The 25343-nt window shown below is 46.7% G+C and overlaps 1 protein-coding gene across 7 annotated transcripts in view; it reads left to right on the top strand.

The window, feature by feature from the left end:
• LOC311132640 (autotaxin-like) overlaps positions 1–17307 on the top strand; it is a 37747-nt gene extending 20440 nt beyond the window's left edge. For 4 of the 7 annotated variants that reach the window (XM_084165898.1, XM_084165897.1, XM_084165896.1 and 1 more), the window contains one exon: positions 15349–17307. In XM_084165898.1, coding sequence (XP_084022024.1) covers positions 15349–15519 — 171 coding nt within the window. In that variant the 3' untranslated portion in view covers positions 15520–17307. Of the gene's footprint in view, positions 1–7664; positions 8758–15348 lie in introns of those variants that run through there. The other 3 variants (XM_084165892.1, XM_084165895.1, XM_084165893.1) reach the window with 3 other exon arrangements.
• Positions 17308–25343: the final 8036 nt, after the last annotated feature.

Here is a 25343-nt window from a genome sequence, read left to right as displayed (position 1 = left end):
ATCACGCTGGCACGCCAGCCGCCTCAGAAAAGTCCAGATGACACAGTGCAGATGACACAGATTTTGACATTTCTTTGGAGTTTCATTAGAATGTATTTAACTTTGCATTGTCAGCAGAAACTGGCCTTTATTGCAGCCTTCTGTATCAGTTCAAATTTCTGTGGATTTCAAAATGGAGTGCTGTGATTAATATAACTTGTTCACTGCGTAAGCATCATACTGGAATGAACAATAATTTCTGCTATGACCCTCTGGTCTCATGATGATAGCGATAATGACCTTCATTGTATACTCTTGAGAGTGTATCTCTTAAAGCTGTATAGGCCTACTGTTTTAACAATTGGTCTTTCATTAGTGCTACTGTTTATGAGCATGACCACTTATCTGTCTGTGACCTTTACTGAACTTAGTGTATTTGCTCGTCTGAGGCTACATGACCATGACCACTTATCCCACGATGTCAGTTTATGACTGTGACATCTGTGTAGAACCATGACCTTGTCTTGTGACTAGGGTTGTGGTGGTCACGAAATTCCGTCAGGCGGTGATTGTCAAGCAAATAACTGTCGGTCTCACGGTAATTGACCATTAATTATCATAAACACGTTTAGCATTGTGGTGGAAATTCAACACCAGTTCAATTATTAAGAATTGTACATCGTTTCAGAGTAACGAGACATCGTCAACAGAATGTAATCTAGCAGTCTCGCAGGCGTCAAATGAGCCGTTTTTGCCTGTGTAATAATTGCGTGCACAGCATGGGGCACATGGATGGCTAGGGTAGACATAATATCAGAACATGCCAAAACAGCTTCAGTAGCAGCCGCTACCGATGTCAAACAAGAAACCATTCCCCTGATCACACTATCTAATCGTTTAGAATAATAACCAACAGGATACTGTGTCAAAACTGCTGACTTAAACCCACTCGTCTCCGAAACAAAGAGATGGAAGGGTTTATTATGGTCTGCCAACCCCAAGCAAGGGGTAGACATTCATGTTTGTTTCAATTTTACCAATGCAACCTCAGCCTCATCAGTCCAGACCACAACTTCACTCGCATCCATCTTTCTCTCATAAATACAATCCTGCAGCGGTTGAATTATCTCTGCATAGTCTTTCAACCACGGACGACAGTAACCAGCCACACCCAACAAAGACATCATGTGCTGCTTGGTGACAGGTTTAGGCAAAGCTTTAATTGCCTCTAATCTGTCTTTGGAGAGGGCGCGACCCTCAGAAGTAATGTCATGAGCCAAATATTTAACGGAGCTCCGGCATAATTGCATTTTACTCAGGGAAACTTTATGGCCATTTTCTGCCAAAAAATCCACAATGCCCTAGTGTCCTCGTGACATATCTCCTCTGATTGTGAGCAAACCAACAAACCGTCAACATACTGTCACGACCCGGTGCGAGAAACAGTCACTAATAATTGTCAGAACCCAGAAGATGAGGCAGACACAGCAGTACTAGAGATGGTGGTTTAATAAAGAACAAAATCTTCAGGCAAAGAAACTAAATCCACAATGTCCAAAAATAAAGCCAAGAGGCACAAAGAGGAAAACCTCCAAAAAACAAAGAAACTCCACAAAGTGGTAAAAAACAGCAGGGAAAAACAAACCTCAAAAGACTACTCAAACAAAACACAAGAACTAAACCAGAGAACCTCTGGAAAAATCCCACCAGAGAAATATCAATATAACACAAGGCTTGGGCTGGGGCTGGGTGCTAACTTACAAACACTGAGCAAGGAACTGAGGAACACACAGGGTTTAAATACTAACAAGGGAATGACCTACAGGTGCAAACAATAATTAGATCAAGAAAAAACAAAAAGGTACAAAAAAGGTGCAATGGGGACATCTAGTGACCAAAACCCGAACAGTCATGGCCAAAACCTGACAGAATCCCCCTCCTAGGAACGGCTCCTGACGTTCCTACCAGCCTTCTCAGGGTGGAGGGCCCTGAACTGACGAATGAGGTCAGGGTCCAGTATGTCCTTGGCAGGAACCCAGGAGCGCTCCTCGGGACCGTAGCCTTCCCAGTCCACCAGATACTGCCAGGACCGCTGCACCCGGCGGGAATCCAGTATCCGGTGGACGGTATAAGCCGACTGGCCACCGATGACACGGGGCGGAGGGGGAGGTCTGCCTGCCGGAATAAGGGGAGAAAAAACAACAGGTTTTAATAAAGAAATGTGAAATGTTGGATTGATCTTAAGGGATCTGGGTAAGTGCAGGCGAAAAGTAACGGGATTGACTCTCCTGGCAATCTTAAAGGGACCGATGAACCTCTGGGACAGCTTGCGAGACTCCACCCGTAGCGGTAGGTTCTTAGTTGAGAGCCATACTCTCTGGCCGGGGTACAGGGTAGGACCGGGACGGCGACCTCTGTTGGCTTGTCGTTGGTACTGCTGAGAGGAACGCAGAAGATTAAGACGTGCCTTCTTCCACGTAAGCCGACAGCGTCTGATGAACCTCGAGGCTGAAGGCACTCTGACTTCTGCCTCCTGGTCCGGGAACAATAGAGGCGCATAGCCAAACTGACACTCATGCGGGGACATACCAGTGGAGGAGGAGCACAAGGTGTTGTGCGCGTACTCGGCCCAAACAATGAAGGATGACCAAGTGGACGGGTTGTTGGAAACCATGCATCTGAGGGTGGTTTCCAGCTCCTGATTCATCCTCTCAGTTTGGCCATTGGACTCCGGATGGTACCCGGAAGATAAACTGGCCGTGGCCCCTATGAGTTGGCAGAAGGCCTTCCAAAACCTTGAGGCGAACTGGGGACCTCTGTCGGAAACCATATCTTGCGGGATCCCAAAGACTCGGAACACATGGTTAAATCACCAACTCAGCTGTTTCCTTGGCAGAAGGTAATTTGGTCAAAGGAACAAACCTGGCCGCCTTAGAAAACCTGTCGATGATGACTAGGATCATAGTATTACCATGGGATGGAGGAAGGCCAGTAATAAAGTCCAATGAGATATGGGACCAGGGTCGGTGGGGAATAGATAGAGGGTGAAGGAGTCCTTGAGGGCGAAGGTGAGAAGATTTGCCCTGGCAGCACACGGAACAGGCCTTGATGAAAGTGGCAACGTCTTCCTTCATGGTGGGCCACCAGAACTTACGCTGGATGAACTCCAAGGTGCGGCCTACGCCCGGGTGACAGGTGAGGCGAGAGGAGTGCCCCCACCGAAGGACTTGGGACCTTGCTGCCTTGGGAACAAACAACCGATTAGCAGGACCTCCACCAGGGCCCGGTTCGATGGCTTGAGCTTGTTTCACGGTATCCTCCACTTGCCACGAGATCGGAGCCACGATCTTAGCGGCCGGAAGGACAGTCATGTCAGTATCTTCTCGAATGGCAGGAGAGTAGATTCGTGACAAGGCGTCCGGTTTGAGATTCTTCGACCCGGGTCTATAGGTGAGGATAAACTGAAATCGGCTGAAGAAAAGAGACCATCGAGCTTGTCTGGCGTTCAACCGCTTTGCCTGCTGGATATACTCCAGATTCTTGTGGTCCGTAAGCACTTGAAACGGTTGAGAAGCCCCCTCGAGCCAGTGTCTCCATTCCTTCAATGCCATCATAACCGCTAGGAGTTCACGATCCCCCACATCGTAATTCCTCTCGGCCGGGGTAAGCCGGTGAGAGAAGAAGGCGCAAGGATGAAGCTTCTTGTCTTCACCCCTCTGAGACAGGACAGCTCCAACCCCAACCTCTGATGCGTCTACCTCCACCACAAAAGGTTCCTCCGCCGTTGGTAGTGTCAGGATGGGAGCAGAGAGGATGCGCTGCTTGAGTCCTTGGAAGGCCGTCTCAGCTTCTCTTCCCCACAGAAACCTTGTGTTGCCACCCTTGGTTACCGCCGAGAGAGGGGCTGCCACCGAGCTGAAGTTCTTGATGAACTTGCGGTAAAAGTTGGTGAAGCCCAGGAAACGTTGAACTTCCTTAACGGACTTGGGGGTGGGCCAATCCGCTACCGCCTCTACCTTCTTGGGGTCCATCTGGACTCGTCCGGGTTCCACTATAAATCCCAGGAATTGTACTCGAGAGGAATGGAATTGACACTTCTCCGGCTTAACGTACAAATGGCTGTCTAGGAGGTGTTTGAGCACTTGTCTGACATGCTTAGTGTGTTCTTGAAGGGAGCTCGAAAAGATGAGGATGTCATCCAAGTACACAAACACGAAGATGTTAAGCATATCCCTAAGCACATCGTTTATGAGCGCTTGGAACACAGCCGGAGCGTTGGTCAGGCCGAAGGGCATCACCGAGTATTCGTAGTGACCAGTAGGCGTGTTGAAAGCGGTCTTCCACTCGTCCCCGGGTTTGATCCGCACAAGATGGTATGCGTTCCGCAGGTCAAGCTTAGTGAAGACAACTGCTTCCTGGAGCAGCTCAAAGGCTGTGGCCATAAGAGGTAGCGGGTAGCGGTTACGGACGGTTATGGCATTGAGTCCCCGGTAGTCGATGCAAGATCGTAATCCACCGTCTTTCTTGGCCACAAAGAAAAACCCTGCTCCCGCCGGCGAGGTAGATGGACGCATGAGGCCTGCTGTCAGAGCGTCCTTGATGTAGGTATCCATAGCAGCTCGTTCGGGAGGAGAAAGGGAAAAGATCCGACCCCTGGGAGGGCAGGTCCCCGGCAACAGGTCGATGGTGCAATCGTAAGGTCTATGGGGTGGTAGTTTGGTGGCCCTCTGTTTGCTAAATACCAGTTTGAGGTCATGGTAACACTCGGGAACTCGGGACAAGTCGATGGATTCTAGAGACTCGGAAGGAGAACTCTGGGAACTCGGGAAGATACAAGTGGCTTGGCACGTGGGACCCCACTGCTTGATAGTGCCCACAGACCAGTCGATGTGAGGGTTATGGCTGTGAAGCCAGGGATAGCCAAGGACGAGAGGAAACTCGGAACAGGCGATCAGATGAAAGTTCATCACTTCCTTGTGTTGGGAAACTGAAATTTGTAAGGGGGTAGTGGCACGAGTGACAAGTCCAGATCCCAAAGGACTTCTATCCAACGTAGTAACCCTTATGGGGTCACTTAGAGGTTCAGAAGGAACGCCATTCTCCTTCGCCCAGATCCCATCCATGAAGTTACCTGCGGCTCCAGAGTCTACCAAGGCTTGAAGAGAAACCTCGTGGTCGTCCCAGGAAAGGGTAACAGGAATGAGCAGGCGGGAGTTGGATGGATGGGAGGAGGTTATGTTTCCCGTTACAGTCCTCCCAGGCCTGCACGGGAGAGTGCGTTTCCCTGGAGCCCGGGACACGTGGAGCGGAAATGGCCCGGTTTGCCGCAATATAGACAGCATCGCTCCCTCATCCGGCGGTCTCTCTCAGCCTGGGAGATGCGTCCAACCTGCATGGGTTCTGGTGGAGCCAGCGAGGATAAAGGTGGAGACTCGGAGTTGGAACCGATAGGAACTAGGGTGAGCGGTCTATGGTTTTGTTCTCTCTCTCTCAGACGCTGGTCTATGCGTGAAGCCAACTTGATAAGGGACTCGAGGTTGTCCGGGGGTTCCCGAGTGGCCAGTTCATCTTGGATGGTGTCAGAAAGACCCTTCAAAAAACACACTGTGAGCGCCTCGTCGTTCCAGCCACTTGCTGCTGCCACAGTGCGGAACTGGATGGCATAGTCCGTCACGCTGCGCCGACCTTGGCGGAGAGTCAGGAGCTGTTTGGCTGAGTCAGGGCCGTTGGTAGGACCTTGAAACACTCGCTTGAATTCTTCAGCAAAGGTAGAGTAGCTGGCACAGCAGGGACTTTGGGCATCCCACACAGCAGTAGCCCAGGCTAGAGCCTTTTCCGACAGCAGGGTGATGATATATGCTATCTTGGACCGGTCGGTGGGAAACGACGATGGTTGCAGCTCAAAGGAGAGAGAACATTGGGTGAAAAACCCCTTACAAACACTCGGGTCCCCTGAGAACCGTTGGGGAGGCGGCAGACGAGGTTCCGCCAGGGGATTAACTGCCAGGGGCCCTTGAATCGGATGAACTGGAGCAGAAGCGGTTGCCGGGGAAAGTCGATCCGAAATCTGCTTTATGGAAGTCAGCATCTCTGACAGAAGTTGAGAATGTCTAGCCATTAAGGCCTCTTGCTGAACCAGAGCAGCTTCGTGGCGTTGGACAGTCCCCTCATGGTGGGACAGCATGGAAAAAAATTCCTGGGTACTGGCTGCCTCTGGGTTCATAATAATGGCTCAGTGTTTCTGTCACGACCCGGTGCGAGAAACAGTCACTAATAATTGTCAGAACCCAGAAGATGAGGCAGACACAGCAGTACTAGAGATGGTGGTTTAATAAAGAACAAAATCTTCAGGCAAAGAAACTAAATCCACAATGTCCAAAAATAAAGCCAAGAGGCACAAAGAGGAAAACCTCCAAAAAACAAAGAAACTCCACAAAGTGGTAAAAAACAGCAGGGAAAAACAAACCTCAAAAGACTACTCAAACAAAACACAAGAACTAAACCAGAGCACCTCTGGAAAAATCCCACCAGAGAAATATCAATATAACACAAGGCTTGGGCTGGGGCTGGGTGCTAACTAACAAACACTGAGCAAGGAACTGAGGAACACACAGGGTTTAAATACTAACAAGGGAATGACCTACAGGTGCAAACAATAATTAGATCAAGAAAAAACAAAAGGTACAAAAAAGGTGCAATGGGGACATCTAGTGACCAAAACCCGAACAGTCATGGCCAAAACCTGACACATACTGAACCAAAGTACTCCACCCGGAGCAAAAATAACCTCTAGGTTTCGAGACATTTCTTGGGCAAAGATCGCCGGTGATTCCACGTAGCCTTGTGGCATCACCGTCCATTTCCATTTAGCCCCAAAAAACGTAGACGATAACCAATCCTGTAACTCTTCAGCTACAGGGATGCTAAAGAAAGCATTAGCTAAATCAAATATTGAAAGACAACAACTACCTGGAGGCACCTGGGATAAAAGGGTAACAGTGTTAGGCACCAGGGGCATTGTTTACTATTCTAAGGTCTCGCACAAAACGATAATCACCAGATGATTTCCTAACAGGTAAAATTGGTGTGTTACAAGGCAAATTCGGGGAGGGAACCAGAGCGCCTCTTTCAACTAACGCACTATGAATGGGAATTATACTCTTTTTGGCTTCTTTGCTAAGAGGGTACTGAGCTTTGTAAGGTCTGTGGGTGCTTTTTGGAATTACTACAACTGGTGCAGCTCCTTTCATGTGTCCAATGTCATTCTTTGATTTAGCCCACAACTCTTCAGGGATATCTTTTAGCCAATCAATGTGTGAATTATCTTGTAATACCTCAGGCATGGTTTCAACGGGAATTTGTTATTTTCTTGGTGTTGTCATTGCAGTAGCCCAGTATGGGGAATAGAACGTTGCTGTAGAAGCTGACCACTGTTCTTCTCCTTCCCAGGCCACCCCAATCAGTTGCTTCCATCCCTTTCTTCATCCAAATACCCACATCTTTCCATTGTTTTCCAGGAGCTTTTGATAAGCTACAATGGGGAACAGAGCCAGGGACTTCATACAAACTCATCTTAGTATCCGTCAACAACACTCCAGCTGCTACGAAGTCTTCTCCTCTGTAAATCCCATTCATGGTTATCTCAACTTTCTCTTTTTGTTTTGACCATCTCTGTTGGTATTCAGGGTCCTCTTCGCATGAGGGAACAGCAGCAGTACAATGTAGGTGTTCAGACACTTCCCAGTTACCATGCAACGAGAGAGATTGCTCTCTCAGCTCCCCCTCAACATGTTGATCATTCAGGTGCCAAGCATTGTAACAGTTCATCAGGCATGAGAAGATTCAATTTTCTCTCGATCCCAATGACAATCTTTCTTCAGTACAGGCAACAGATTAATTCATTTTACACATAAAATCTCTTCCTAATAAATGTACTGGGCAGGCAGAGGAGTACAGGAATCGGTGTCTCCATTTGCCCTCTCCCCACTCCACGTCCAGGGGAAAGGTCAAACATTCTTCAGAGGGAATTCCAGACGCTCCAACTGTGTGCATTGTTTTCATTGAGGGGGAGAGAGACAGGGCAGACATTTTCAACACTGAGACCACGGCCCCAGTGTCCACCAAAAATTGAATTTTATGTTTATTAACTAAAATATCAATAAGCGGGTTTTGGGTTGACAAGGTGGTCAATTCTAGCATTTGACAGGTCTCTTCTGGTTCTTCATCATTGTTTTCTTCATTAGTTTCATCTTCTGTTTCCACCGCATCCTTTGTTTGGTAGCCCCTTGTCCACCTCCTCTTCCAAATGGGTTGTCCACCTGCACGCCAACAGGTGGGGACGGCCACTCTCCTTGGCTTTCTCCTGCTGGGCAGTGTGTTGAAAGATGCCCTACCTTCCCACAGTTGTAGCAGCTCCAGTCTCTCCCTCCTTCAGCTCCAGGGCCCACTCCAGGACAATGTCTTGAAAAATGCCCTAACTTCCCACAGTTGTAGCAAGTCCAGTCTCGCCCTCCGTCAGCTCCAGCAGGGGCCCCTCGGCCTCTACCTCTTCCTCCTCCAGAGTAGTACATCAGCTGTGCCTTCTTCAGTGTCTTTCCGTCCTTAGTTTCATTTTCCTTCAACTGTCTTTCCGCATAGGTGATATATGGCTTTACGTCAAACAGTGGTTTTGTTTCCCATGCAATACAAGTTGTACAGTGAGGGAAAAAAGTATTTGATCCACTGCTGATTTTGTACGTTTGCCCACTGACAAAGAAATGATCCGTCTATAATTTTAATGGTAGGTTTATTTGAACAGTGAGAGACAGAATAACAACGAAAAAATTCAGAAAAACGCATGTCAAAAATGTTATAAATTGATTTACATTTTAATTAATGAAATAAGTATTTTACCCCCTCTCAATCAGAAAGATTTCTGGCTCCCACCCAGGTGTCTTTTATACAGGTAACGAGCTGAGATTAATCTCAGCTTGATACCTGTATAAAAGACACCTTTCCACAGAAGCAATCAATCAATCAGATTCCAAACTCTCCACCATGGCCAAGACCAAAGAGCTCTCCAAGGATGTCAGGGACAAGATTGTAGACCTACACAAGGCTGGAATGGGCTACAAGACCATCGCCAAGCAGCTTGGTGAGAAGGTGACAACAGTTGGTGCGATTATTCGCAAATGGAAGAAACACAAAAGAACTGTCAATCTCCCTCGGCCTGGGGCTCCATGCAAGATCTCACCTTGTGGAGTTGCAATGATCATGAGAACGGTGAGGAATCAGCCCAGAACTACACGGGAGGATCTTGTCAATCATCTCAAGGCAGCTGGGACCATAGTCACCAAGAAAACAATTGGTAACACATTACGCCGTGAAGGACTGAAATCCTGCAGCGCCCGCAAGGTCCCCCTGCTCAAGAAAGCACATATACATGCCCGTCTGAAGTTTGCCAGTGAACATCTGAATGATTCAGAGGAGAACTGGGTGAAAGTGTTGTGGTCAGATGAGACCAAAATGGAGCTCATTGAATGAATGCTGCCTATGACCCCAAGAACACCATCCCCATCGTCAAACATGGAGGTGGAAACATTATGCTTTGGGGGTATTTTTCTGCTAAGGGGACAGGACAACTTCACTGCATCAAAGGGACGATGGACGGGGCCATGTACCGTCAAATCTTGGGTGAGAACCTCCTTCCCTCAGCCAGAGCATTGAAATGGGTCGTGGATGGGTATTCCAGCATGACAATGACCCAAAACACACGGCCAAGGCAACAAAGGAGTGGCTCAAGAAGAAGCACATGAAGGTCCTGGAGTGGCCTAGCCAGTCTCCAGACCTTAATCCCATAGGAAATCTGTGGAGGGAGCTGAAGGATTGAGTTGCCAAACGTCAGCCTAGAAACCTTAATGACTTGGAGAAGATCTGCAAAGAGGAGTGGGACAAAATCCCTCCTGAGATGTGTGCAAATCTGGTGGCCAACTACAAGAAATGTCTGACCTCTGTGATTGCCAACAAGGGTTTTGCCACGAAGTACTAAGTCATGTTTTGCAGAGGGGTAAAATACTTATTTCCCTCATTAAAATGCAAATCAATTTATAACATTTTTGATGTGCGTTTTTCTGGATTTTTTTGCTGTTATTCTGTCTCTCACTGTAGTTACAGCTGTCTTCAGCTCTTGTCTCAGTTCTGTCACCACAGCATTGCACAATAGGCTGCTGTATGAGTCTTGGTCAGGCGTCAGGCCTGAGTGTTGGAAGAAGACTGTCTCCATTCTTTCCGTGTAGTCACTCAATTTTTCATCAGTTCTCTGTTTGGTGGAATGGATTTTCTGCCAGTCTGTGCATTTGGGGAAAACAGCCTTTATTGCGGTAAAAACTGCATCCAGCTGGTCACCACGATCATCAACTGGTACATTGCGGTCCCACATGTGTTTATAGTCCTTCCATTTACATTTCAAGCAGTGGCGGAGTATTTCTTCCATTTCTCTGGTGGTGGGGTTGTTCATGGAGATGATTGCTTTTACCCCTTCATCAAACCTCACAGCATCCTTTGCTGGGTCAATGGCATCGCCCATTATTGCTTTTGTTTCGTCAACATCCCATGGTTTCTCCATTTCGAACATCCCACCTCCATTGGGGATGGGGTAGAGTATTATTGGAAACATTCCCTCAAGCTTCTTTTTGGAGGTTTTCTTTCTATCCTTCTGCTGTTTTTTTCTGCTTTGTCCTTCGTTGCTGCTCCTTTTATCTTTGTCTTGGCTACTTTCATCTTCATTCCTCCTGCTTGCGCTCCTTCTTGTTTCTCTGCTTTCTTCTTTTCTCTTAAGTTTATCCAGTTCTTTTCTGAGCTCTTCTAGCTCATCTTCTTCACTCTCCCTCTCCTCTGTTCCTCTCTGCTCGTTCGCTCTGGTCCTTGTTTTTGCTGTTAGCCTTCTGTCTTCAGCTCCAGCACCTGCAGCTCCTCCAACAGCTCCTAATCCCACGGCTCCTCCACCTGGCACAGGCCCAACCCCAACTGGGTTAGGAGGGGGTGGGAGGCCACCATCTCCGTCTGCTGGTGGAGGATTTGGCAGTGGCGGGTACAAGTGGGGCCCCATGCAAGGGTTCCCCTCAGAGAAAGGCCAGCCAGCCAGGCTTCTTTTTTTTTTTTTTATCTTCCTCTTTCTTCTCCGGTTCCACTTGCTTTACTATCAGTCCTCTTACAGCTTTATCTTTTGCATTTTCTGCTTCTCTCTCCCACTTTCTGAAATCGTCCCACTTCACTTAAACTTTCTTGTGTTTTCTTTCTTTACTTTCAAGTTGGCCTCTCACTGACTCCATTCTTTCTGTACTCGGTGTCCCATCAACAGGGAAATATCCATCTGTCCATTTTGTCCAGTCTTCTGTTTGGTTCAGTACCCCCCTACCATTTTTTTTTGCCATTACACTACACAGCCCTTTTGGTTCCCAGCACGGATCCTCCATCCTACTCTTACTAGTTCCCTTTCCCATACTCAAACCCTTTGTTGAACTCTTTAGAAAAAAATTCCAGCTTAACACGTCATCCCACACCAGGGCCAAACCCCTGTTCAGTTAATTAGTCAAGCACACAATACTCTCATCCACATTCACTTAGTACTATTCCTAAACACACTCAGTAATCTCCCTTATTACTCGTCGTTACCTCCTATGCATACATATGTATCTTCTGCAGTTCCTCTATAGTCCCCATAGTTGCCATAGTCTCTACAGCAGGGCACACCAACCCTGTTTCTGGAGAGCTACCGTCCTGTACGTTTTCACTCCAACCGAACCAGGGGGTCTGTAGTGACGCCTCAAACACTGAGATGCAGTGTCTTAGACCGCTGCGCCACTAGGGAGCCCATAGTCCCTGAGCATCTATAGTCCTAATAGCATCCATAGTCGCTATAGGCGTAGCATCTATAGTCCCTCAGCATCTACAGTCCCTCAGCATCCATAGTATCAATAGTTTATATAGTCATAAATGCTATGGTCTCTATAGACTCTATAGTCTTGCCACTTCCCATACATGTAGAATAGCACATTGTGTACCTAATTCTCAGTGGTTCCCCGACCACATAGACACTTCTCATCAATGCCTAAAATAATACCTTGTGCTATTATCAGTGGTTCTCAGACCATGTAGACACTTCTCATATAAATGCCTACAAACAATTGTCAGTGGGGCCTCTCCTGCCCTCACTCTTGCCTTCTCTTTAAGACTATGGACAATTGTCAGTGGGGCCTCTCCTGCCCTCACTGTAGAATTATCCTAAGACTAGTTCTAGCCTTATTCTAAGACTAGTGGTACCCTTCTTCTACATCTTTATGTTCAATTTTATTGGTTTTATAATTTGTATTTTATTTTTATACAAATTCATTTAAATTGACTTACTGAAATTCAGTAGACGTGTCCTTCAGAGGTTCGCGGATCAGGTATCTTCCCTCGGGCAGCTCACAGTAAAAGTCTGGTCTGGTCGGGTCCACGTCATCTTTGGTCAGATGGGAATTTCTCTTGCACGCCTTGACACGGAACGCGCCACTGGTGTTCCCTCACAGACCTTCACTGGGATCGGTTTGTGACGCCAGATTGTGGTGGAAATTCAACACCAGGGGCACCTGAAGTCAATCGTAAATGAATCACTCTTTATTATCAGCAAGCTGGAGAGGTTACAACAAACTCTGCACACTGTACAGGTCTATCAGAAACTCAGCTGAAGCGGTCCCAGCAGTTGTCTTATATACGGCTATACACAGACAAGTTAGATTTGCATGATTTAGCATAATTCATTCATCATTACCAGTGGCTCGCACATGTGACTGACCAATACCTCACGAGGCTCTCTCTTTCTCCAAGTTGAGACCTTGAAACTGAGATACCTTGGTTGTTCCCGTAGCAATATTCTGGGCGTACTGCCAAGTCGAGGATCAGTGATAGCGAGGATTCCTCCATATAGGATCAGTCAGTTACCTGCATGAACCCATCTAATTGGTTACAAGAAGTAGCATTGATTTTGATACACAAACATACAATTTCCCTTACAGCATCTCCTGGCTTCCACACATAGCCTACAAGCCATTTAAAAAAGTATAATAAATCCATGCAATAGCCTACACCTTCGCAATAAATCCATTATTTAATTTAGACAGGTCTAAAGAAGCATGATATGAAGAAAATGTAGTCTATTTCAGAAGAAAATAATAGCATACTCTAAGTTGTCGTTATGTTAGGTCCTGATGTGGCTATGCCAAATGGCTGTGGGCTAAACTAGTTCATTAAGCAGACAAGATTTGCTTATAATTCCGTGGCATTATTTTATAGTATGACGAATACAATTGAACAAAGCTGAATAAAATATTAATATTTTCTCCAACTGATTTGAGGGAGTGTGCATATGCGGCTATTCTGTGTTGAGCGGTTAACAAAGAAATAGGGACTCCTATATGCTTAATTTAGAGTTATTAATGTAACTTCAGTTGTTCTACAAACGTTGGGCTATATGTTTTGATTTGTAATACATTGTAAGGCTGCATGATGATACTCTAATGATGATTTGAAAAAGTTGCTTGAAAGGCATGAGCTCTGCTTTGTTTTTTGCGCAGGCTGTACACACTCCAATAGTCTCTCATTCACAATTTGACAAGCACTGGATAATGCCTCAACTTTCACAGCGGCATCCCCTTTGTGGCCGTCATGCACCCTAAACAAATCCATGCCTTTTGCGGCCCGGAGTGCTGCGTTGTGCTCTTCTCCCTGAGTGTGCTGCGCAATCCGAAGCGTCTCTCACTCCCATTGCTCTCCGTCACATGATCGGGTCTTTCTCACAGGCTACAAGTGAAGACAGACACATCGGGGACGCAACTGTGCGCGTCCTTATCCAATTCCGAGGTGCATATTGAAGATATTGGAAGAACTGTCCATTTACTTTTCGTCAGCCAACAAGATGAGTAGGCCCTGCGAACAGCAAAACCACTAGCCTATGTCAATCTACTATCCCCCAAAGTACAAAAGTCGACCTATTCTATTCTGTTCGAGAATACGATAGATCCCAAATTAATACAACCACTAGCAAAAATCATTTTTTATGCAATGTGGCTAACGCAACAGATCAGAACGTTTAGCTTAAATTGATGATAAACCAAACGCACATGTAAGCTATAAGCGCAAATGTTCCATTAGCGGAAAACACCATTATCAAAAGTGACCGCAAATGGAATTTTGCATGTAATGCTTTTATTAAAAAGGTGCATTTTTGTGGTGAAAATGATCTTCCCTAAACTTGAAACTCACGCGCTGCTTTTATATGCCAGTTAGGCTCTACACCCCTTGTAAACCCGATTAATGTGCTTAATTTTAAAAAGTTATTTGGCCACTTTAGTTGTGATACAAACCTTATCAAAACATATAGGCCTATGGGCTAGACTACAAGAGGTGTGCCACTATGATTAGAAAAAGTTGCAAAAAAAAGGCATTGTTTCTTATGCTGGGCATCATTCACAAGTGATAGGCTAATATTGTCACCTATCAGACTATTCTTGATTTAATCTTTCCATATACTAAATAATATATGTGTAACATTTGTTTTGATTTAGAATGGACCATTATCATGCACCTGCATTGAAACAGGGGCAGGTGGAAAAAATACATGTAATCTATCCACTTAAGACACTTTTCCCCGTGGTTTATTTTCATGCCAGCCAGGAAAGCTATAGTCATTTTGTAAATATAAGCAATGTGCTTAATATTAGGAAAGTTGAGAAATAAATATAGTAGGCCTAGCCTATAGAAAGCTGATGGGATCCTCCTCTTTTTAATAGCAGCCATCACTCTGTTTTCTCCCGCAATTCAATAGCCTATAGAAATGTTGCACAACATGAGCTCATGGGCTCTCATTAAGTGTTTGATTAGATTTCCGAACACGTTTGCATTGATGTCAGAGTGATTAGAGGGACAATAGGAGTGCTGAGTACCAGGCAGTTAGCAAGTTTGGTAGGCTACTAATGACCAGCAGCAGCATCAGAGCTTGGAGAAGACTAATTACCGTTAGTAAACGGTCATGTGGAATTTGACTGCCTTCATGACTAGTGACCGCCGGTGTGGCGGTAATACAGTCACCGCAACAGCCCTACTTGTGACGGTCATATAGTGGGTTTCCTATGAATGCAGCTATGGTTGTTTCTGGTAATGTCATTGTAATTTCCGCGCTATCAAAATTGATGACCTTGTAACTCTGTGTGTAGTCTTTTGAAATGCTTTCTATAAATAATAAAAAGAGATTGAATGAGCCAGCTGATGATCATAACAATGTCAGAATTACATATGATTTATATTTAACACACATACAAAAATGTTTCATCTTGTCTTGTGGTGGTCCTGCAGAGCTCAGAGGATGAGTCGCAGTGGGTGGAGGAGCTGCTGAAGCTGCACACAGCGCGGGTCAGAGACGTGGAGATCCTCACAGGCCTGGACTTGTACCGCTCCACCACCCTGAACTACACCCAGACCCTCTCCCTCAAGACCTACCTGCACACCTTCGAGAGTGACACCTAAAACAGACACAAACAAACTCACTCTCACTGTATCAATTTCCCTCTCTTCTCAATCTTCATACTGTGTTTCACTTCCCCTCTTTGTCTCCCCCCTCTCTGTCCCACTGGGCACAGATATCAATTCAACGTCTGTTACACGTTGGTTCAAAGTAATTTCATTGAAATGACGTGAAAAACAACGTTGATTCAACCAGTGTGTGCCCAGTGGGGGAGGGGGGGGGGGACTCTCCCCCCCAGTACATCTCTGATCCTTAGGTGTATATTTTTATAGATTTTGTCATATTTATTATGTAGAGGATAATAATGCAGCCACTTCGTCACACTAATCCAGAGAGCTCTGGTGTTCGAAATAGGAGTGGAATTAGACTTTTGTTGTGTGTTGTTTGAGAGAAAGTGTTATGTCGTGAATGGAGTGTTGGTTTGGGGAAGTGGAGGAATGGGTTGGATTAGGTTAATGGATGCTTTTGGTTGCAGGAAGATGTCGTATCCAGTGGTGGAAAAAGTACCCAAATTTCATACTTGAGTAAAAGTAAAGATACCTTAATAGAAAATGACTCAAGTAAAAGTGAAAGTCACCCAGTAAAATACTACTTTAGTAAAAGTCTAAAAGTATTTGGTTTTAAATATACTTAAGTATCAAAAGTAAAAGTATAAATCATTTCAAATTCTTTATATTAAGCAAACCAGGCGGCACCATTTTCTTGTTTTGAAAATGTACGGACACCAACATTCAGACATAATTTACAAATGAAGCATGTGTGATTATTGAGTACGCCAGATCAGAGGCAGTAGGGATGACCAGGGATGTTCTCTTGATAAGTGCGTGAATTGGACAATTTTCCTGTCCTGCTAAGTATTCAAAATGTAACCAGTACTTTTGGGTGTCAGGGAAAATGTATGGAGTAAAAAATGACATTATTTTCTTTAGGAATGTAAAAGTAAAAGTTGTCAAAAATATAAATAGTGAGGTAAAGTACAGATACCCCAAAAAACTACTTAAGTAGTACTTTAAAGTATTTTTACTTAAGTACTTTACACCACTGGTCATATCTATTAATACTGCACAGTGATGATTTGCTATAGCCTGAAGTGTCTTTGTAATTGGTGTGAAGACTTTATTTCCACCTCCTACACTTACATAAGGTTTACATAAAGATGATATAACAAATGTTATAATCAGTCAAGATACCAATGACAACTTTCTGTAATACTTTATTGGTGTCACAAAGTGTTGTTCAGGTTAGCTAACAGGCTAGTGGTGTGCATTGGTGTTATGGGTGTTATAAGGGCTAAGTCAGTTGTTATAAGCTCTTATAACTGTGTTATAACATAACTTTAACAACTGGTATATGATGTTTATGACAGTGGAGTCAAGTGCAGTGTTTGGCTTTGCGCGTACTGTACTAAATCTACTACTGATGGTGGCCCTGCCTGCAGCACAAAGTCCTACAGATGCAGCACAATTAACAAACATTTTCATGTCACTTAATACAACCTCCATTGATGGCCTCAGATGGTTGACATACTGTATGTTGATGGTATCTGGTTATGTTTTTCCCTTCTAAATTGTGTATTATTAACATGTGGTCCCATGTAGCTCAGTTGGTAGAGCATGGCGTTTGCAACGCCAGGGTTGTGGGTTCGTTTCCCACAGGGGACCAGTATATAAAAAAAAGAAGAAATGTATGCACTCACTAACTGTAAGTCGCTCTGGATAAGAGCGTCTGCTAAATGACTAAAATGTAAAGATGTGGCAAGGTTCTGATCAGAATAAATTCTTATAATGTTGCAGATGAGCATTTGAGTAATTTTTGCTTCAATAACTATTAAATCAAAATAACTGGTTATACAGAAGGAAGCCTGGCGTGCCAAAAATAGTTCCAAATTGATGTTTTGTATAGAGAAATTGGAGAGCACCATCTTGTCAATAATTGAACCTTGGCTGTAGTATTTGGAGTTAGACAAATGTTTAAGAAGTGTGTTTTCTTATCCTATACTTAAGCAATAAGGCACGAGGGGGGGGGGGGGGGGGGGGGGGGGGTATATGGCTAACATACCATTGCTAAGGGCTGTTCTTAGGCACGACGCATCCCCAGCTCAATGTAACATCGATAGCTTTAGGCTACTACATAAGACTCAAATTCTCCCTGTACCCATCATGACGTTTCTACAACCTAGCCTATGAATGAAAGTTTACAACGTAGGTGCACAGGTCGAGAGAATTTTGAGTAATCAAGGTGACAGACAGTGACACATTGAATACTTCCTTGCACATTCTTGCCTACGTCTAGCGTATCTAGGGTGTAATCATTAGATCAACAGTTGCAAACAAGAGTTTCTATTGGACAAATTCAGGTATGTTTATCCCAGTTTCGTTCATTTGCTTCCGTTTAAGAAATGTTTTTCAACAGAATCGGCGCGTTGGATACGCCCCTGATCACACGCAAACACAGTTCACTTTCATAGCAGCCACATACAAACAGGTCGTTGTATACAGTGAGGGAAAAAGGTATTTGATCCCCTGCTGATTTTGTGCGTTTGCCCACTGACAAAGAAATGATCAGTCTATAATTTTAATGGTAGGTTTATTTGAACAGTGAGAGACAGAATAACAACAAAAAAATCCAGAAAAACGCATGTCAAAAATGTTATATATTGATTTGCATTTTAATGAGGGAAATAAGTATTTCACCCCTCTGCAAAACATGACTTAGTACTTGGTGGCAAAACCCTTGTTGGCAATCACAGAGGTCAGACGTTTCTTGTAGTTGGCCACCAGGTTTGCACACATCTCAGGAGGGATTTTGTCCCACTCCTCTTTGCAGATCTTCTCCAAGTCATTAAGGTTTTGAGGCTGACGTTTGGCAACTCGAACCTTCAGCTCCCTCCACAGATTTTCTATGGGATTAAGGTCTGGAGACTGGCTAGGCCACTCCAGGACTTGATTACTCAAAATTATCTCGACCTGTGCACCTACGTTGTAAACTTTCATTCAAATACTTTCTTTCAAATACTTTTTTTTCACCATCATTCAAAAGTTTGGGTCACTTAGACATTTCCTTGTTTTCAAAATAAAATAAAAAAAAGTCCATTAAAATAACATCAAATTGATCAGAAATACAATGTAGACATAGTTAATGTTGTAAATGGCTATTGTAGCTGGAAACGGCTGATTTTTTATGGAAAATCTACATAGTCGTACAGAGGACCATTATCAGCAACCATCAGGCCTGTGTTCCAATGGCATGTTGTGTTTGCTAATCCAAGTTTATCATTTAAAAAAGCTAATTGATCATTAGAAAACCCTTTTGCAATTATGTTAGCACAGCTGAAAACTGTTGTGCTGATTAAAAAATCAATAAAACTGGCCTTCTTGAGACTAGTTGAGTATCTGGAGCATCAGCAATTGTGGGTTCGATTACAGGCTCAAAATGGCCAGAAACAAATAACTTTCTTCTGAAACTCGTCAGTCTATTCTTGTTCTGAGAAATGAAGGCTATTCTATGTTAGAAATTGCCAAGAAACTGAAGATCTCGTACAACGCTGTGTACTACTCCCTTCACAGAACAGCGCAAACTGTCTCTAACCAGAATAGAAAGAGGAGAGGGAGGCCCCGGTGCACAACTGAGCAAGAGGACAAATACATTTGAGTGTCTAGTTTGAGAAACAGGTGCCTCACAGGTCCTCAACTGGCAGCTTCATTAAATAGTACCCGCAAAACACCAGTCTCAACATCAACAGTGAAGAGGTGACTCCGGGATGCTGACCTTCTAGGCAGAGTTGCAAAGAAAAATACATATCTCAGACATCTTTTCTTTTTATTGGCCAGTCTGAGATATGGCTTTTTCTTTGCAACTCTGCCTAGAAGGTCAGCATATTTTTCTCCCCAATTTCGTGGTATCCAATTGGTAGTTACAGTCTTGTCCCATTGCTGAAACTCCCGTATGGACACGGGAGAGGCGAAGGTCGAGAGTCGTGCGTCCTCCGAAACACAACCCAACCGAGCCGCACTGCTTCTTGACACAGTGCCCGCTTAACCCGGAAGCCAGCCACACCAATGTGTCAGAGGAAACACTGTACACCTGGCGACCGAGTCAGCGTGCATTGCACCCGGCCCACAACAGGAGTTGCTAGTGCGAGATGGGACAAGAACATCCCTGCCGGCCAAACCCTCCCCTACCCTGGACGACGCTGGGCCAATTGTGCCAAGTGCCTTAGACCACCGCACCACTCGGGAGGCAAAAGGGTTTTCTAATGATCAATTAGCCTTTAAAATGATAAACTTGGATTAGCAAACACAACGTGCCATTGGAACACAGGACTGATGGTTGCTGATAATGGGCCTCTGTACGCCTATGTTGTCACGCTCGTCATAAGAACCGGACCAAGGCGCAGCGTGATAGGCGTACATCTTTTAATGAGTACTTAACAATGCAACAAAACAACAAAACGATACGTGAAGTCAAAAGGTTCACCAACACAAACCTATACAGAACAAGATCTCACAATCAACTGTGCAAAACAGGCTGCCTAAGTATGGTTCCCAATCAGAGACAACGAGCTACAGCTGCCTCTGATTGGGAACCACCCTGGCCAACATAGATCTAAACGATCTAGAATAAACACATAGAACAACTAAACATAGGAACTAACACCCTGGCTCAACATTAAAGAGTCCCCAGAGCCAGGGCGTGACAGTACCCCCCCCCAAAGGCGCGGACTGCGACCGCGCCAACCAAACACCACAGGGGAGGGGCCGGGTGGGCATTCCGCCTCGGAGGCGGATCCGGCTCCGGGCGTGACCACCACTCTCTCTCTCGCCCTCGTGGTCTGGCCCTGCTGACCGGAGCTGGACTGAACACCGGTGGAGCGGATTGCTCTGGCTCTGGCGTGGAGCAGCTGACCGGTGCCGGACCAGGCACCGGTGGAACAGGCACGGACCGTGCCGGACTGACGACGCGCACCACTGGCTTGGTGCGGGGAACGGGCCGGACCGGGCTGACGCGCACCACTGGCTTGGTGCGGGGAGCAGGGACGGGCCGGACTGGGCTGACGACACGCACCACTGGCTTGGTGCGGGAAGCAGGAACAGTCCGAACCGGGCTGGCGACGCGCACCACTGGCTTGGTGCGGGGAGCAGGAACAGGCCGGACCGGGCTGGCAACGCGCACCACAGGCTTGGTGCGGGGAGCAGGAACGGGCCGGACCGGGCTGACGACGCGCACCACTGGCTTGGTGCGGGGAGCAGGAACGGGCCGGGCTGGCGACGCGCACCACAGGCTTGGTGCGGGGAGCAGGAACAGGCCAGACCGGGCTGGCGACGCGCACCACAGGCTTGGTGCGGGGAGCAGGAACGGGCCGGACCGGGCTGACGACGCGCACCACTGGCTTGGTGCGGGGAGCAGGAATGGGCCGGGCCGGGCTGGCGACGCGCACCACAGGCTTGGTGCGGGGAGCAGGAACAGGCCGGATCGGGCTGGCGACGCGCACCACAGGCTTGGTGCGGGGAGCAGGAACAGGCCGGACCGGGCTGGCGACGCGCACCACAGTCTTGGTGCGGGGAGCAGGAACAGGCCGGACCGGGCTGGCGACGCGCACCACTGGCCTGGTGCGGGGAGCAGGAACAGGCCGGACCGGGCTGACGACGCGCACCAATGGCTTGGTGCGGGGAGCAGGAACGGGCCGGGCCGGGCTGGCGACGCGCACCACAGGCTTGGTGCGGGGAGCAGGAACAGGCCAGACCGGGCTGGCGACGCGCACCACTGGCTTGGTGCGGGGAGCAGGAACGGGCCGGATCGGGCTGACGACACGCACCACTGGCTTGGTGCGGGGAGCAGGAACGGGCCGGGCCGGGCTGGCGACGCGCACCACAGGCTTGGTGCGGGGAGCAGGCACAGGCCGGACCGGGCTGGCGACGCGCACCACAGGCTTGGTGCGGGGAGCAGGAACTGGCCGGACCGGGCTGGCGACGCGCACCACAGTCTTGGTGCGGGGAGGAGGAACGGGCCGGACCGGGCTGGCGACGCGCACCTCTGGCCTGGTGCTGGGAGCAGGAACAGGCTGGACCGGGCTGACGACGCGCACCACAGGCTTGGTGCGGGGAGCAGGAACAGGCTGGACCGGGCTGGCGACGCGCACCACTGGCTTGGTGCGGGGAGCAGGAACAGGCCGGGCCGGGCTGGCGACGCAGGAACAGGCCGGGCCGGGCTGGCGACGCGCACCACAGTCTTGGTGCGAGGGGCAGGAACAGGCCGGGCCGGGCTGGCGACGCGCACCACTGGCTTGGTGCGAGGGGCAGGAACAGGCCGGGCCGGGCTGGCGACGCGCACCACTGGCTTGGTGCGAGGGGCAGGAACAGGCCGGGCCGGGCTGGCGACACGCACCACAGGCTTGGTGCGAGGGGCAGGAACAGGCCGGGCCGGACTGGGAACACGCACCACTAACTTAGTGTGGGGAGCATGAACAGGTTGGGCCGTACTGGGAACACGCACCACTAACTTAGTGCGGGGTTGGAACGGGTTGGGCCGTACTGGGAACACGCACCACTAACTTAGTGCGGGGAGCAGGAACGGGTTGGGCCGGACTGGGAACACGCACCACTAACTTAGTGCGGGGAGCAGGAACGGGTTGGGCCGTACTGGGAACACGCACCACTAACTTAGTCCGGGGAGCAGGAACGGGTTGGGCAATTTGATGTTATTTTAATGGACAAAGAAAGTGCTTTTCTTTCGAAAACAAGGACATTTCTAAGTGACCCCAAACTTTTCAATGGTAGTGTAATTCCTTCTCGCATCTATCTACGCGCTCTCCTCCTCACCATTTCCCTTCATTTGTGGACTTCAGCGCACAACACATCAGCTGTCTGTGACCAGGCGAAAAATCCTTTCCAAGCCAAACCTTCATATCATGACCGCTAAACGCTACACACAGCCTACATCATTGTCACGTCATAGTCAACATAGCTACTAGAAATAACACATTAGTAAACCCGCTACAATCATGCAGTACAGTGTACAGTAAACAGTTTTACAGTTTCACCGGTGGGCCCTGGTGGCAATATATTAATAAATCCTAAAGCTTACCTTGACTTGGAAGAGTTGCAGTGTTGGATAGCCATAGCCAGCTAGCTAACATATCAACCTTTTCTGGGTGTTTGAGTAGGCTAAACTAGCTAGCTGCATTCTACACTAGCTAAATAAGTGAAAGTAAAAAAAGCTCGCTCTCTCTCTCTATACCATGGTGCTACCCTACAGAGTGCTGCTGAGGCTACTGTAGACATTCATTGCAAAACAGTGTGTTTTAATCAATTATTTGGTGATGTGAATATATTTAGTATAGTTTTATCTAAAAAGGATAACTTTTTTTATGTTTCACTATTTGAATATTTATGAAATTCACTGAGGAGTATGGTCCTCCCCTTCCTCCTCTGAGGCACCTCCACTGATACATACACAAACATATACAGGTTTTTGGAGAGGCGTGGGGAGCTGCCACACTGGGCGCCTGAGGAGCTGTTGTTGTGAGGGGTTAAGTGTCTTGCTCAAGGGCATAACGGCAGGCAATGGCATCTAGGATTTGATTATAGCAACCCTCCGGTTGCCAGCTCAGTTCCCGGCAGATTCTTCCCGTCGGACCCGAGATTCGAACTGGCAACCCACGGTTATTGGCTTGCCTCTCTAACCGCTAGCCCTCTGCAATCAGATCTGAACAATGTAAAATCAGAGTTGTAAAATGTTTGTCCAGTCTTCCCTGTTAATCGTTAGCTTTTCCTGTAAAGCTTCATATCAGGTGAGTTCTGGACAGGTTCCCAAAGCTGTCAATTGATCTCTTGCATTTTACCGGGGCAGAAAGAGGTCCCCTCTTCTGACAATAAGTTACTTCCCCACACTCATGGCGTTCCAGAGTTCACCGTTGTGGTGATTCCTCCGGTTCTCTCTGTGTGTGTAGTAGAACCCTGTGTTGACTGTGTTTAGAACTGGACAGCTCTCAAGTATGGGGATAAGCAAGGAGTTGGAGAGAAGGAAGACTATTGTCATAAGTGCATCCAACATCCAGCTTCTTTTGAATGTTTCACTAATGGAAATGTTGTATAATGAGACATGGGTAACACTAAACCTAAAGCCTGCAGGAGATATGTATCATGATGCAGTCATAATGTATTGTAAGACTTATGTCTTATGATCATCTCATAGTAATCTTAACTATACTGAACTCAAATATAAATGCAACATGTAAAGTGTTGGTCCCATGTTTCATGAGCTGAAATAAAAGATCCCATAAATGTCCCATACGTACAAAAAGTGTATTTCTTTCAAATGCACAAATTTGTTTACATCCCTGTTAGTGAGCATTTCTCCTTTGCTAAGATAATCCATCCACCTGACTGGTGTGGCATATCAAGAAGCTGATAAAAAGCAGGATCATTACACAGGTGCACCTTGTGCTGAGGACAATGAAAGGCCACTCTAAAATGTGCAGTTTTGTCACACAACACAATGCTACAGATGTCTCAAGTTTTGAGGGAGCATGCAATTGGCATGTCCACCAGAGCTGTTGCCAGAGAATTTAATGTTCATTTCTCTGCCGTAAGTCGCCTCCAACGTTGTTTCAGAGAATTTGGCAGTACGTCCAACAGCCGCAGTCCACATGTAACCATGCCACCCCAGGACCTCCACATCCGGGTTCTTCACCTGCGGGATCGTCTGAGGGGGGAGGGGGTGCTGAGGAATATTTATGTCTGTAATAAAGTCATTTTGTGAGGAAAAACTCATTCTGATTGGCCTGGCTTGGCACCCCAGTGTGTGGGCCTGGCTCCCAAGCGGGTAGGCCTATGCCCTTCCATGGCTGCACCCCTGCTCAGTCATGTGAAATCCATAGATTAGGGCCTAATGAATTTATTTATATTGACTGATTTCCTTATATGAACTGTAACTCAGTAAAATCTTTGAAATTGTTGCATGTTGCGTTTATATTTTTGTTCAGTGTAAATATTTTTTTATTGTGTCTAGTGCATTTACATGTGTTACTGTAGTTCACAAAAGAACACAACTCTCTGCTCAACAGAATGCTTCTATCAGGTTTGAGTAGAACAGTAATTAGAGAATATTCTCACCCAGAACCTTGTCATTGTAGATTTCGCTCACTGCCAGTTACCAGGGCCTGAGAGCAGGAACCTACAGTATTTCTGGCCTGGCTCAAATGTCAAAATCAATGTCCGTTTTCTGGACATCAATGGGTAATATAGTCACAAATGAATGATCATGTTTCTCATATAAGCTTTATTTCCCTTGGATGATAAGAACTGTCCTTATATATCTGCATGTCCTTCACTTAATTTCAACAAAATACCTTTTGATGAGAGGGTCTTCACGCTCCTGAAGTGGCTTCAGTTGCCAGATAATGAGAGGGAACTGCCCCATTTAACTTGCACTTTAAAGATAGAGGCATCCCAGCTACTAGCATGCATTTATCAGCTTGCTTATCAGAGATTTCTCTGTAACCTTCAAGCCTAAAGTGCATCGTGTATAATGTCATGGTGTATAACAATTGTTGTCCCTGCAGGCCCGATTTCTTCACGTTGTACCTCAAGGAGCCGGTCAAGTCGGGGCACAGCTTTGGTCCCGTCAGTGGAGGGGTAACGTCAATAGGAAAACAACTAGGATGCATCTCAATAGTCTGAAATTACTTCATCTGGAATAAACTGAAATAACTTGACAAGAGAAGGCAAACTACCGGTTGCCATCCACCATATTGCTTTCCCATGCCCTGTGTTCTCAGATCAGTGCATATGAAGGGAAGGAGAAGAGGTGAGGAAGCGACATCAGA

The sequence above is a fragment of the Coregonus lavaretus genome, assembly GCF_964263955.1.
Source record: "Coregonus lavaretus genome assembly, chromosome: 7".
Classification (NCBI taxonomy): domain Eukaryota; kingdom Metazoa; phylum Chordata; class Actinopteri; order Salmoniformes; family Salmonidae; genus Coregonus; species Coregonus lavaretus.
This window is presented reverse-complemented; position numbering and strand designations above follow the sequence as displayed.